A 15223-nucleotide genomic window follows, 5' to 3' on the forward strand; every position below is an offset into this window, starting at 1 on the left:
CCTAAAGATTTATTTATTATTATATCTAAGTACACTGTAGCTGTCTTCAGACACGCATCAGAAGAGGTCATCAGATCTCATTACAGATGGTTGTGAGCCACCAAGTGGCTGCTGGAATTAAACTCAGGACCTTTGGAAGAGCAGTCAGTGCTCTTAACCACTGAGACATCTCTCCAGCCCTAACCCTTACTTTCAAAATGGGCTGTTTCACCATACTGTCCTCCTGCTTTTTTAGACATCTCTGACCTGCCTACCCTCTGGCATAGTTTCTTTCCTCTTTCCTTCTGCAGAAAACTTCCTTCTCTTGCTCAGTCATGGGGACTGAGCCCTTTTGTTCTCCATGTTCTGTCACTTCTTGCCCTCCCCAGCGCTTCTGTTTCCACCTGCAAGTTTTCCAATTGCATAGCCACTCTCCCAACTTTTTGGAGACAGAATATAGGAAGAAAAAAAAAGAAACAAAACAAAACAGGAAACCCCTCTGGTAGCAAAGCATTGGGATATCTCAGCAGAAGCACCCACATCTTGAAAAAGAATACCCATTTGAAGTGGAAGTGTCTGGATATGTCAGGTGACACAGACTCATGTGGTGTTTGGCTGAGGTGACACCTGTGGCAGGACATGTGGCATTTGGAGAGAGTATAACTAGGACAGTGACTGTGCCTGCATAGCTAGCTCTGCACCGCTTTGTTGGCCTCTTCTCTTTAGCTTTGCTGACCTTTACTTCCTTGGCTAATTATGACTTAGTTGAGAGAGGCATGGCAGAGACCATTTTCTGTGTCCCCTGCTGGTCCTGGTCACTCCTGCTGTCTTGTGATGATTGGTCGAGGCCTGGAGCTTTTTACTAGATTGTGCCACTGCTGAGGTAATGCTGAGCCCGCTAGGAGCCTCGGGGTCACTCATCTCCAGAGCAGAAGTTGCTTTTGGACCCGGCTGGCAAGGTATGCTGGGAGCCTCAAGACTGGTTATCTCTAGAGTGGAGATCTAGATCCAGAGTCTGTCTAGGAATCCCTGGGCAATACAATATTGTTTAGTCATAATAAAGTTTTACCATAATCCTTTACACTGATCCTCCTGATGTGAAGTTGAACAGTCCCCTGAGGGAGGAGGGAGGATGATTATAGAAAAGATGGAAAGAAGACTCAGAGACAAAAGGTAGAAATTGGGAGGGCTGCAGGTCTATACCAGGTCTATATTTCTCATAGTTTTTATATACTTTACAGTATCATGGGAAACTAAGTCACAAGCCAGCAGGGACATTGGCTGATGTACATAGGATATATCTCTTCCCATCCGGAGGCTTCCCTGTTCCTTCCACCAACATTAATAGAACATTTAGCCCCTTTTCCTTGAGCTTCAAGTGTAGTTCCTCTTATCCATTCCATGCATCAGCAGGCCAGGAAATCTGCCAGCAGGCCCTCACCTGCCTCAACCCTGCCTAACAGACAGGCTTTCACAGAAGCAGGAAAAATGGCGCCCAACAATCTTAACCCCACCCTGCCTTTTTGAGCCAAGATGTTATTATGTAGCTTTGGCTGGTCTAGAACTAGCTATGTAGAGCAGGCTGGCCTTGAACTCACAGAGATCCACACAAGACATGTGCCCAGCTACTAATAATCATCCTTCAATGCTTACCTTTCCTCTAAACAAGGTAAGATACAGAAGGCAGGATGCAGGGATCCTGACTCCTTAATCAACAAGTACTAGATTGTAGTACCTAGCATCCTAGAGTGGAGAGCTGACAGTTAAGCAAGCTAAGCAGCCCATCTCTGGCAATCGAACTACCCTCATGATAACTGTAATGCTTTTCTTTTTCTCCATAAGACAGGGTTGCTCTGTGTAGCCCTGGCTGTCCTGGAACTTGCTTTGTTAGACCAGGCTGACCTCAAAGTCCAGATCCACCTGCCTCTGCCTCCTGAGCGCTGGAATTAAAGGCTTGCACTGCGGTCATCACCAACAACTGTTGGGTTGCATATCTGCCGCTCAAGGAAGGCGGAACACAGTTCAGTGCCTGTGTTCTCCTGGGTGAGAAACAGCAGGGGCTGGGATGGATGCTGTGTTTCTCAATCTCCTTTGCATCCAGACGCCACTGGGGACTGTGAGGGGTTCAGAACGGTGGTCCACCTTTCCCCTACTTTCTGTCTGCCTTTCCCCTACTTTCCAGGCAGAAACAGGATGGTTGACTCCAGGACGGGGTGGAATCCACTCTCGTTCTGAGTGAGTGCTGAGAGTATGGAACTGGGCTGGAAAAGAGAAGGCTTTCTCCAGGAGATTTAGGCATGGCTCTTTACCACAAAGGCCTGCACTCCACCCCATGGTGATCTTTAATCAACTTTTTTAGTTATGTTGGATGTAAATGCATACATCTTACTCAGGGTAAACCAGGGATTAAATATCTTTTACAGGAAGGGATGCCCAGGAAGGGATGCTCATTAGCTAAACACTCGGGGACTATCTAGATGCCTCATTAGCATGGAGAACGCTAGGTTTTTACGCTATGTGACCGGTTGTCATGGTCCTTTCAGTGGGGCATCATGGTTACTTGTTCCAAGATACACAGATCCTGGCCGGGAGCTGGTCCCAATGTCTGTCATTCTCAACTATGAGATCCCCTGGGGTTTTTGAACCTGCTTCAACCTTGCCAGTTCTTCTGTCTGGTGGCATAGTCTGCTTGCCCCACAACCTACTACTGGTGAGGTTTGTTTAAACATTTGGAAGTTCTCAGATAATTGAGAACGCTACATTATGACCACAGCTTCCTGGTGAAGCACAAGTTCAGCTCTAGAAGTCAATGGATTCCTTACCGCAAGTTTCAAAAGGCTTGCACCTACCCTTCTGCCATTAAAAGCCAGGGCTGGGACTAGGGAGGTAGCTTAGCTGGTAAAGTGCTTGTGTTGGAGGTGCAAAGAGTGGAGTTTAAGCCCATGTCCTTCTGTAGACATCAGCAGTTTTCAGGACCAATAGTTTTGCCTATTTGACACAAGCTAAAGTCCTCTGAGAGGTGGGAGCCTCAACTGAGAAAATGCCTCCATAAGATCAGGCTCTGTGTGTAGAGGAATTTTAATCCAGCAACAATGGGTGCTCTGGCAAGGGATCACACCAAAAACCTTCTAGGTCTTGATGGTCCAGATAGAATGACGAACCTTTAATCTCTCTGGCTGGGATACAGACACGCCCTTTAATCTCAAACAAGGATGTCTAATTGAGAGGCAGACAAACTAATGAATCAAAGATGTGACAGAATGAGTCAGATCTAGGATCCACCCAACTCTCCTGAGAACAGACAGGAAAGAGCGGTGCAGAGTCAGGAGGGGAGGGCAGTCTAGTGAGCGCATTTGAGATCAGGCAATGCACAGAGGTTCAGTTGAGCTCAGTTCAGTGTTTGGGGATCAGTCTGGTGCTGCTCTGTATTCAAATGCTAACTACTGGCTCCCAAGATCTGGTTGCCCAGATGAGCAGATCCTTGTGTATACCAAGTGATGTTATGTAAACCTTGCTCCCAAATTTAAAGCTATTGATTAAATAAAATTGGCTATAGGCAATTACTGGGGAGAACAGACGTAGGCAGAGTTTCAGTTACCAGGCTGGGGGATGCAGGTAGGGACCACAAGGGGGAAGGAGAGAAGAGAAGGAAAAAGGAGGGCAGGAGAAGGAAGACAGAGAGGACAGAAAGTCTCCATTAGACATGAGGGACCAGGAGCATGTGACAGAAGTGAAACGGACCCCGAGCACATGGTGATGGAACAGAAATAACCCAGGAAGACTCAATCTGCAAGTACCTGAGAACACAGCTGGGGTATTAACTGTCTAGTTCTGGGGGGGAAATAGACTAGGGTTAATTCCCCTAGTACTTGTGCCAAGGCTAAATCAATAAACCATAGTTTTGAGTCTCATTCATTGGGAAGCTAATGGGGTAGAAATCATTCAATTACTTCACAGTCCAGGTCAGTGAAGTTAAGTTCGGTTCTGTTTGGTGCAGTTCAGTTGAGTGCAGTTGAATGCAGTTCAGTTCATGTCATCCAGAGGCAATTTTTTCAAGCACAGCAATTCAGTGAGAAGCCAAGAGAAGCCATCTTAAGTCAGTCAGCTTGGAGAGGGGCTTGAACCAGAATAGCTGAGTTGAACCAGCCAGCCATAGTTCAAAAAGAACTAGAAAGTGAGAACCTATTCAGCAGTAAGCTTCTGAGACAACAATTACATCTGTTGAATAAACATCACTTTTACATGCATGTAAGCTTGTAGGGCATTTTCTTAGTGATTGATGGGGGAAGGACCCAATCCATTTTAAGTGGTGCCATCCCAGTGCTGATGGTTCTGATTCTATAAGAAACAAGACCAAGCCATGTTGAGCAAGCCAGTAAGCAGCACTCCTCCTCCATGGCCTCTGAATTATCTCCTGCCTCCAGGCTCTGGTCTTGTTTCAGTTCCAGTCCTGACTTTCTTCAGTCATGAACACTGCTGAGGAAGTGTAAGCCAAATAGACCCTTTCCTCTCCAACTTGCTTTTTCGTTATGGGCTTTCATTGAAGCAGGAGAAACCCCAAGACAAATTGGTACCAGAATTGTGGGGTGTTTCTGTGACAGATAATGCTGTTTGGGGAAGGGCTGTGAAAATTGTCTAATGCTTAGTGAGCTGTTCTGTAAGAGTTTGGGACATAAGGCTGTTGAGGGCAGTGCCGAAGATGGAGCCCTGCCTTGGTAAGTATCAGAGTGAAGCTCCAAGATTCCATTGGGACCATTTGTTATTTTTGAATTAAGATTCTGGGATTCAGGTTAGCAGAGGCTGAAGAATCAGCAGTGATAAACAAGATACCAGAACTACTAAAGTGAAACCTTTGCTTTGCTGTGATACTCGATGCTGGTCAGCTGCAGCTGAAGAATTAGTAGTGATTAAGAAGAAACTAGCATCATTGAGGTAAAAACTTTCTAAGTATTTCCTAAGAGTTACACAGAAGCTGTGTTCCAGAAGCAGCCAAGGTTGTCCCTCATGCTGGCAGCTGAACTTGGTAGCATAAGAGTCACCCAGGTGGTACTTATTGGTTTTGAAGACATGAACAGTTCATGGAGGGCAGCTGAGGCTTGGCATTGTGCAGTTTCAGTGGCAGATTTTTTAAAAAACAGGATATAAAATATAGAGATAAACCCACACACTTTTTTTTGTTAAGACCTAGATGACTCTTACGGTTGTACCTTCTACGAGATTCCTCGGGGTTAAGATCAAGCAGTTGGTTGGTGCCCTTCCAAAGGATCCTGGTTTGATTTCCACCACCCACAGGGCAGCTAAGGACTGTGTCTATAATTCCATTTCCAGGAGAATATAATGCCCTCTTCTGACCTCCAAGAATACCAAGCACACACATGGTACACAGACATACACACATGCAAAAAACACTAAAACACACAATAAAATAAATCTCTGCCTCCATCAGTGAGCTTGACATTCTAGGCTCACACTTGACTTTGCAAAGTTGTAAAATAAACTGTCCCGATTTCACTACTCTGAGTCTCCAGTGGTTTATTACAAAGATGTGTCTTAGGCACAGCGGCTCAAAGTTGTCCTTCCACCATAGGCATACACACATAAGATAATGATAAAGATGTTCTAAATGCCCAAAGCTACAACCAAAAGCTACGTACAGAACCATCACTAATAACCAACAAGAAACCTTTACTAAAAGCTCTCTAAAGAGCCTGCCTTTCCCAGCTCTTCCAGGGAAGTCTGGCGACATCTACTGCCTAGCCTCGCCGCTAATCCCACACCCACGTGCGCAAACAGGGCGCTCAGCCACCGCGTCTGCGCACTGGGTCCTCCGGCTGACCGCAGGAATCTGGCCCGGAAGTCTGTGACACGGAGACGGCCCCGGCCCCCATTCTTATCCTAGAGTGCCTACGGATGTCCTCCGGGCGGAGCCTCGGGCAGCTTCCGGCCGGGGCGTGCGGCAGCGGTGCGGGCTTTGTGGCCGCCCGGGGTTGCCCGCCTGGATGCTGCTCGGCTTGGTTCCGCGCCGTCCTCTCGCCGCCGGGCTCCGGGTGAGTGAGGCGGAGCGGCTCGCGCGGGTGGGCGGGCTCGTGACCGGCGGGGCTCAGCGAGTTGGTTAGTGTACCGGGCCCGCTGCACTTCGCTTTGGCCTCTGTCCGTAGCTCCTCGCTTGGTTCGGGCCGGAGCCTTGCGATTCCTCGCCGAGCTGCGGGCGGTAGATGCATGGACCGCTCGTCCGCAGACATCGAGGCCCTCGAGGGTTGCACACTCGGCCTCGGCGCCTGCAGGTCGGACCCCCGATGGCTGCTTGAAGGCTAAGCTGCTCAGGTGATGGAATGCAGGTGCGCGCCACGCTGCTCTTCGGCTTGGACTTTGCCCTTCTGCTTTCCCTCAGTCGTTTCGGCCTCTGTCCGAGGAGATGCAATGCAGGCACCCCAGTGCTTCAGGGGTTGAAGATAATATGTGTGTTGGACAGAATCAGCTCCGTATGACATGAAGGAGGATTCTTAGGTGGGGTCAGGTGTCATACAAGCTGTCCTATTCCATGAAGTGTCTGAATCAACGTCTATGACATCTCTGTGATAATGCCAGAAACATTTAGTCCTCTTTGCACCCTGCCCCACCGTGGTCCAGGAGTCCCCAGGGCTTGAATGCTATGCTAGAGGTTTCCCGGGATATTAGCAGAAGAACAGTTCTAAACTCAAGTAGTTTTCCAGGTGGAGAGCTGATATTCACAGTCGCCCTGTGCACTTCTAGACATCAGTCCTTTGAGACCCATCCCAATGAAAGAAACAAATGTCTTCTGCTCACGAAGAAATCAGACTCCCCCCTCGCATGCGCGCGCACACACACAGACACACACACACACACACACACACACATCAAGTTTTAAGGCAAAGAGCAGACCTTTGTTCCTGTCACGGATGTGGCATTGTATCTGTTTTAATACTTGGCATAATGATGGCATTCTTTTTTCATATGGGAGGTATAGAGAAACCTCACAGGCCAACACATGCAGCTCTGGACACTCCTGGAGCCTTGGGGGTGGATTTCTGGTTCTGGAATACGTTGGAGGATGATATATAGAGAGGGTAGACCTGGGAAAGGTCCCTCCCCCTCTCCCCCCACTCCTTATAAGATTTATGGTTTGATCTGGAAGTGGATGGGATGCCAGAGAAGCAGTGGGCTAGAACAAAGTGGTGCCTCTCAAGTAAATCACAGAGCCCTTCTGACTGCTCTGTTGGCTTATGGAAAATGGCTGCTAAAAGGCCCTGGGCTTGTTATGAAAAGAAGACTCTTTGTGGCAGCAGGAGACCTTGTATGTAGGGGCTAGAGGTAGAGGTTGGAATAGGAGTCCTAAGAGAGCAGCCAGTCACTGGCTCTATTCTTTTTGACCTCAAATAAGCATGCCTTGCACACACAGCACCCAGCTACCTCCACAGCTGCAGTGGCACATCCACAGGTTGCCAGGGACACCATGTCGAGGCCCGCCTGCCTGGTTATTCCCAAGGCTGCAGAGATGCAAACTTTCCTGCTCCTGTTTTTCTTTATGTGTATGGGTGTCTAATGTTGGTTTTTATTCTCCTGATGGAATTTTTGTCTCTAAGGTTTACTGCCTCCATCTGCTAGCTTGTCCTGGAAGCTAGTCCTGGAAGCTTCTAGTCTCTGTCCAATCTAATCTAGGCCTAAACTTGCTTTCAGCCCCTGAGACTTGCTGCTGAATAAGCTCATCCCTTCTGGTTCTTTCTGGAATCTCCTGGTTGGTTTAACTCAGCTGTTCTGTATCAAACTTGTCTCCCAGCTGACTGACTCAGTCTGGCTTCTGAATTGCTCTGCTTGGCCTCCAACTAAGTCTGGTACTCTGTTCTAATCTTCTGGCTCGTTCTCTCCTCAACCTGACTGTAAACCTGCCTCTCTTCTTTCTCTAGACTGCGGGACCCTTAAGTGGCTTCCCTTTCTTTTCTCTTCTAGTAAGAGTTGGTATATCCTGTTCTGTCAAATCTTTCTTGATTTGTCACCTTGTCCGTCTCTCAATCAGACATCACTTCCAAACATGGGTGCTTCCTTGTACAAACTATCTTTGCCTTCATTGTTTGGGATTAAAAGTGTGAACTACGGGTGTGTCTGTAGTCCAGCCAGGAGGATTAAAGGTGTGTGCTAAGGGCTGAGCTAACAGTATCTTGGTGTTCACTGATCCTATCTTGCAGCATGGGTGTTTTGCCTGCTTGTTAGTCTGTCCATCATGTGTGTACCTGGTACCCTCAGAAGCCAGAAGAGGGCGTTGTATCCCCTAGAACTTGCATTACAGAGTTATGAGCTGCTACGTGGGTTCTGGGGAACTTGAACCCAGGTGCTCTGGAAGAGTAGTCAATGCTTTTAACTGCTCAGCCATCTCTAGCTGCCGAGTTGTAAAAGTCACAGAGAGGCACACATGGTTCTAAGCTATTCTTGTAAACAGCTGCAGGCTTGTGTCCAGATAGCGTCGTCATTCTAAGTCTGATATAAGGGGCTGAGGTGTAGCTCACTGGTAGAGCACTATCCTTAGCACTCCATAAAATAATAAAAGTCAGAAGGCATTGGTGGTTTCTAAAACGTGAGCGTATGCAGGTCCTTTCCAAACCCTGTGACTAGCTGGGTTGCCTTGAACTTCCTTATACTGAATGCCAGTGAGACTCTGGTGCCACGGACTGGCAGCACTGCCTTGCTGTAGCTTTAGGGGTTCTGAAGCTTCAAGCTTGCATGGAGCAGAGCAGAGCACTGGCCCCTGAGAACAGCCAGCTCTTAGAAGGGGTGATGGGAAAGGTTGAGCTCAAGTGTTGTCTTGGTTAGTGTTTCACACTGTGAACAGACACCACGACCAAGGTAACTTTTGTAAGGGACAATATTTAACTGGGGCTGGCTTACAGATTCAAAGGTTCAGCCCATTATCATCAGGGTGGGAGCATGGTAGCATCTAGGCAGGTATGCAGGAGCTGAGAGTTTTCTGTCTTGTCCCAAAGGCAAATAGGAGAAGAGTACTATCTTCCAGGCAGCTAGAAAAAGGGTCTCTTAAAGCCCACCCCCACGGTGACATACTTCCTCCACAAGGCCACATACACCTCCTAATTGTGCCACTCCCTGGCCAAGCATATTCACCACAACTGTCTAGTGACTCAAGTGTTCCTGCTAATTCACCTACATACTTGGGGAAGAATGGTGGTAGGAGGGAATTGGAGAGCCTTGAAAGGTTTAAAATAGAAAGTCACCATTTCATTTATGCTTTGAAAGGGTCTGCCTGCTGGCTTTATAGAAAGGCCGTGGTAGAAGAGAGTGTGAAGACAGGTTAGAAGACTGTCACCCTGGTGCCTTGAGAGACACCAGTAGAGGGAGCATTGAGGTTCTGAGACAGGAGCAGGGTGCAGGATAATGGTCTGGCCTACAGGTCAAACAGCGCAATAAATGGGGGGCGTGAATAAAGGATGATTATGGCCCAAACAAGTGCACGTGGTGGGGATTTCACCACGGACGGGGCAGACTGAGCATGAGTCAGAGTGTGAAAACTCTAGAAAGCCCAAGAGAAGGCGTCAGGTGGAGCAGGAGCCCAGTCTCAGAAGGAAAACATTCTCAATGGTAGATACCATCGCTCTGCCAAGGTAGGTCAGTAGAGACGGAGGCAAGGCTCCACTGTCTTCACTGAACACTGGGATGGAGGTAACTGGTGAGGGAGAAAGCTAATAGAGGCTGTCCCAGGAGCACTGTGACAAGGTGACTTGATGAGTAAGTCACTGGGTGACAGGCAATGCTAGAAGTAGGATTGAATAAGTGGCCAACATTGGTGACACTATAGTCTATTGGGAGTCTGACCCCAGTGAGGTCCTTTCCATAAGAAAGGAGAGGAGGGGCTGGAGAGATGGCTCAGAGGTTAAGAGTACTGGCTGCTCTTCCAGAGGTCCTGAGTTCAAATCCCAGCAACCACATGGTGCTGTATAACCAATAATGAGACCTGGTGCCCTCTTCTGGCCTGCAGGCAAACATGTAGGTAAAATGTTGTATACATAATAAATAATATCTTTTTTTTTAAAAGTAACAGAGGAGAGATGTAAAATAAACTCGGTGACCATTGAGTGTCATTGTGGAGAGGAGAGGCAGTTAACTGGAGAGGAACTAGAACTCGGGAAGTTAGGTTGGTATTCGTGTTCTTTGAGATAGGAAATTGGTACGTTCCCCAGAGTACTTGAGACTAGATAGGTGTACCATTTAGTTTTTTTAAAAGATTTATTTATTATTATATCTATGTACACTGTAGCTGTCTTCAGACACACCAGAAGAGGGCGTCAGATCCCATTACAGATGGTTATGAGCCACCATGTGGTTGCTGGAATTTGAACTAATGACCTTTGAAAGAGCAGTCAGTGCTCTTACCTGCTGAGCCATCTCTCCAGCCCCCCCATTTAGTTTTTTAAAGTAAGATGCTGATACTCCACCTACAGGATGTCAAGGCCTCTTCTTGTTCCCTACTGTGTCACTTCCAGCTTCCTTTCCCCAGTTAAGTGGAAGAACTCGCATTACTGTGTGCTGACTTGGAATGGCAGGCTAGAGGAGCAGAGAGGCTTTTATCTCAAGACGGAGGGAGCGGTGGCTCGATGAGATGGGATGGGAGAAGGTCTAGAGCAAGTGGAGGTGAGGACCTTCTTCAGGTCAAGTACAGCTTGACTCCTGAAACAAGAGGGAGGAAGACTGATGGGAACACAGGTCAGTGGTGGAAGCGGCCATTCCTGTCTCCCTGCCTTTCCTCTCACTGAAGTAAGGGTTAAGGGGTAGGAAAAAGCATTGGCTATTTTAAATGCTTATTTTATGCATATGAGTGTTTTACCTCTATGTGTCTGTGTGTGTGTGTGTGTGTCTGTGTGTGTTCGTGTGTTCGTGTGTGTGTGTGTGTCTGTCTGTGTGTGTTCGTGTGTGTGTGTGTGTCTGTGTGTGTTCGTGTGTTCGTGTGTGTGTGTGTGTCTGTCTGTGTGTGTTGGTGTGTGTGTGTGTGTCTGTGTGTGTTCGTGTGTTCGTGTGTGTGTGTGTGTGTCTGTCTGTGTGTGTTCGTGTGTGTGTGTGTGTCTGTGTGTGTTCGTGTGTGTGTGTGTGTGTCTGTGTGTTCGTGTGTGTGTGTGTGTGTGTGTGTGTTCGTGTGTGTGTGTGTCTGTGTGTCTGTGTGTGTTCGTGTGTGTGTGTGTCTGTGTGTGTGTACCACATGTGGTCCTGGTGCCCACAGAGGTCAGAATATGGCATCAGATCCCCTGGAGTCACAGACAGTTGTGAACTCCCATTGGTTTGTGGGCTGGGAACCTGGGTCCTCTATGAGAACAGCAAGTATCTTCAACCTCTGAGCTGTCTCTACAGCTCCAGTGATGGATTAAAAAAAGAAAAGGAGAGTTGGGTGAGTGTTGAACATGGCTGACCACACCCTTAGGGTGTCAGGGCTGTCAGTGTAGAGAGCAAGAGTTCAGACAGATCCAAAACAGATGGGATCTAGCCAGAGCTGGTCTCACACAGGTGATGGGAAGAAAAGGGCAGGTGAGGTGCAGGAAAGGATTCTGTACCACTTCCTCACTGCAGGTACCGAAACCAAGGGTGCTGGAGTTTCTCAGAGCGCTGTAGTTACCAGAGTGACGGCGCACACCTTTAGTCTCAGCGCTGGGGAGGCAGAAGCAGGTGGATCTTCGTGAGTTTGAGACCAGCTTGGTCCATATTGTGTGTTCTAAGCCAGCCAGTGCCACAGAGTGAGACCCCGTCTTAAGGAGAAAATGTGTAATGTTTGTATGCTCTCTTACCTACTTACAGCTTTCTGTCCTTTAAATCATCTCTGTTACTTATCACACCTAATACATTGTGACAGGTAGGTAAGTATGTTGTTTTCAAGGAATAATGAATGGCCCTTCCTCCAAAAAGGGACACGTTCATGTTTGGTACAAATGTAGGGGTTGTGTGTGTGTGTGTGTGTTTGTGTGTTTGCTTGATTTTGTTCATTTCTTATCTGAGGTAGGCTAACTTTTGGGTATAGAACCCAACCATTTATGGGGGCTAAGTATAAATAAAGTGAGAGCAGTGTGCCAGTGAGGCCTAGGACGGGAACTGCCGGCATCACTCCAATCATTAAGGGATGTCACGGAGGGAACCAGATTATAAGGCCACTGAAAGGGAGAGGTTAGAAGTGTGGAGATTCTTGGCTTCAGGCTCAGTCACTATAGGTCAGCAATGCTGCTAGCACTGAGGCCCTGCATGCTACAAATAGCCTAAAGTGAGATGCATTCTGGGTAGGGACAAGATATAGATCACACGGTCCAGAATGTGAATGAGGGTAGTGGGCAGTATGAGTGATAGAGTTTATTTGAGTGATCTTGGAATTACATGTCTTGGTTTTTAAGTAGAGTCCTGACTATATCCCTATCCCTCTGTCACCCACACAGGACACAAGTTAGAAGAGTGCTGTGTAGCACAGCCTATTTGTCCTAAGGTTGGCCATATCACAGGTCGGGCCGCAGGAAGCCTTCCCATGTGGGTGACTGATTGGGGCTGGTAACAGTGCAGGTCAGAAGTGTGGGCAGAGGAGATGCTTCCTCTCTCAGTCGGATGGCAGTTTAACCTCACACCTTCGGCCCGTTCTTGTTACCAAAGGGGAAAGACCAGCTTCTTTTCTCATTTCAGATTCTCCTGTAGGAGCCAGTGGCAAGAAGGGGATCTGGAAGCCTGAATTTCTGGGGATGAAAATTCACATAAGATGATGTCAGACGAACTCACAGTGCTGGAGCCCTCTGCCTCTGAGTCTCGGGAATTTCATGAAGACAGATTGGCGCAGCTGTTGGGGAACCCAGAAAAGCAGAGCCTGGAGAGTCCCTCCTCTCAAGACAGGGGCTTCACTCAGATGACAGTGACCCACTGGAAGATTCAAACAGGAGACACAGCCCAAACGTGTAGTAAGTCAGGAAGAAATCCCATTCTCAACTCAAACCTTCTTATACTTCAGAGAGAACTTATAGATGGGGAGGCCCATTCCTGTGGTGTTGGTGGCAAAGGCTTCCCATTTAATTCAGATGTAGTTCCGCATCAGATCTCTCACACGGGGGAGAAGCCTTACAAATGTGATCATTGTGGGAAAGGCTTCAGTCAGACCTCCCTCCTCACTGAACACCAGAGAGTCCACACTGGGGACAGACTCTATGTGTGCAACGTGTGCGGGAAAGACTTCGTTCACTACGCAAGCCTGAGGGAGCATCAGCATGTCCATACTGGGGAAAAGCCGTTCAAGTGTGCACAGTGTGGAAAAGCATTTTGTCACAGTTCAGACCTGCTTAGACACCAGAGGGTTCATACTAGGGAGAGGCCTTTTGAATGCAAAGAGTGTGGGAAGGGCTTCAGTCAGAGTTCTTTACTCATTCGCCATCAAAGAATTCACACAGGAGAAAGGCCCTATGAGTGTAACGAGTGTGGAAAATCCTTCATTCGGAGCTCAAGCCTTATCCGCCATTACCAGATCCACACAGAAGTTAAACAGTATGAGTGCAGAGACTGTGGCAAAGCCTTCCGACACCGCTCGGACCTCATCGAGCACCAGAGGATTCACACTGGAGAGAGGCCCTTCGAGTGTCAGGAGTGTGGGAAGGCCTTTATTCGGAGCTCAAAACTCATTCAGCACCAGCGGATTCACACCGGAGAGCGGCCTTACGTGTGCACTGAGTGTGGGAAGCGTTTCAGTCAGACATCCAACTTCACTCAGCACCAGAGAATCCACAGTGGAGAGAAACTCTATGAGTGTAACGAATGTGGGAAGGCGTTCTTTCTGAGCTCATACCTCATACGACACCAGAAGATCCACACTGGTGAACGGGTGTATGAGTGCAAGGAGTGTGGGAAGGCTTTTCTGCAGAAGGCCCACCTCACTGAGCATCAGAAGATCCACACTGGAGACAGACCCTTTGAGTGCAAAGACTGTGGGAAAGCCTTCATCCAGAGTTCTAAGCTATTGCTGCATCAGATTGTTCATACCGGGGAGAAGCCCTACGTGTGCAGTTACTGCGGGAAAGGCTTTATTCAGAGATCCAACTTCCTTCAGCACCAGAAGATGCACACGGAAGAGAAGCTCTACACGTATAGCCAACTTGGGAAAGATCTTACCCCACCCCCAGATCTTGTCCACCAGGAGGATCTTTCCCTGAGTGAGACCTCCGTTCATTTAGGAGAGAGGTCTACAGATCGGGAGTGTTGTGGAAATAATTTATAAGACAGTCACTCTGAGTCGGGTGGTGCTTTTAAACAGGCATCCTTAGTACATATATGGCTTAGAAGATGTGGATTGTCACAGTTTTTCAAGTCATTGATAGGCTGTTACTGGTCTGTTGTCTGTCACCAGGGCAGGCAAGCCGAAGGACTAGACAGCTGATCTTGAGCTGTTCACTGAGGGAGAACCTCTAAAGAATTTCCTAGATTTTATTTGAAGTTACAATACACTCTCAAGTACTTTCAAAGAAGAACTGTATTGTGACTTGAGAAATGGTTCCCTGTCTGAAAGGTTAGAGAAAGGGGCTTTTCTCATGCAGAACTGCAAGTCGGTTCCCTGTTGTCTGGGACTCATCTCTGGCCTTTGCTTCCTCAACTGTTTGATGCCTGGTAATGCAGTTAGTTGATTGCCACCGCATCCTCCAGGCTGCTCCCACTCCTGTCCCGGTGTCTCCCAGTCGTTCCTGGTCATTGTGTATCATTTCTCAGGCGTCATGGCCAAAAGTGCTTCCCTGGTACTGAGCTGGGTTTGTGTCTTGTGCTTCTGTCGCTCAGTGTTCACCACTGCTACTATACTTGCTATTAAATACCACAATCATGAACCTTCTCTTTCCTGTTATGCTGTTTCCCGAGGACACTAAGGATGTGTCATTGGCTCCTATGTCCCTAGTGTCTCGCACATGACAATAAACAAAACAAAAATCCCAAGTCTGTGTAATTGGCATATCCTTTATCTGTTTGTTTTTTTGTTTTTGTTTTTTTGTTTTTTTGTTTTTTTTGAGACAGGGTCTTACCATGTGGCCCAGGCTAGCCTCAAACTCAGACTTCCCTTAGCCTCCTGAGTGCCGAGACTACAGATGTGTGTGTGCTCCGGAGTCTTTGCTTCCGTTCTGTGTTGCTGTTTTTACATCTGTGGGTGTCCTTTTTTTTTTTTTTTTTTCCATCAGTGTGATCTGTTTACTAGGAAGTACTGACCTCCAAGTCCTGTTGACACCTGTTCCTG

At 47.7% G+C, this 15223-nt stretch overlaps 2 protein-coding genes across 3 annotated transcripts; one reads left to right on the forward strand and one right to left on the reverse strand.

The window, feature by feature from the left end:
* Positions 1-5164: 5164 nt before the first annotated feature.
* LOC115029427 lies at positions 5165-6221 on the reverse strand. Its single transcript, XM_029470153.1, has one exon. It carries the CDS (start codon positions 6219-6221, stop codon positions 5778-5780), a length of 444 nt encoding a protein of 147 aa, XP_029326013.1. The 3' UTR covers positions 5165-5777.
* On the forward strand, positions 5819-14928 carry Znf623 (zinc finger protein 623). 2 transcript variants are annotated; one of them, XM_021183330.2, is made up of 2 exons: positions 5819-6026; positions 12652-14928. In XM_021183330.2, exon 2 carries the CDS (start codon positions 12725-12727, stop codon positions 14222-14224), a length of 1500 nt encoding a protein of 499 aa, XP_021038989.1. In that variant the 5' UTR covers positions 5819-6026; positions 12652-12724; the 3' UTR covers positions 14225-14928. The 2 variants fall into 2 exon arrangements, with proteins under 2 accessions (XP_021038989.1, XP_029326012.1); XM_029470152.1 differs by lacking the exon at positions 5819-6026 and adding an exon at positions 6159-6317.
* The last annotated feature ends 295 nt before the right edge of the window (positions 14929-15223 follow it).

This window comes from Mus caroli, chromosome 15 (genome assembly GCF_900094665.2).
Source record: "Mus caroli chromosome 15, CAROLI_EIJ_v1.1, whole genome shotgun sequence".
Lineage (NCBI taxonomy): Eukaryota > Metazoa > Chordata > Mammalia > Rodentia > Muridae > Mus > Mus caroli.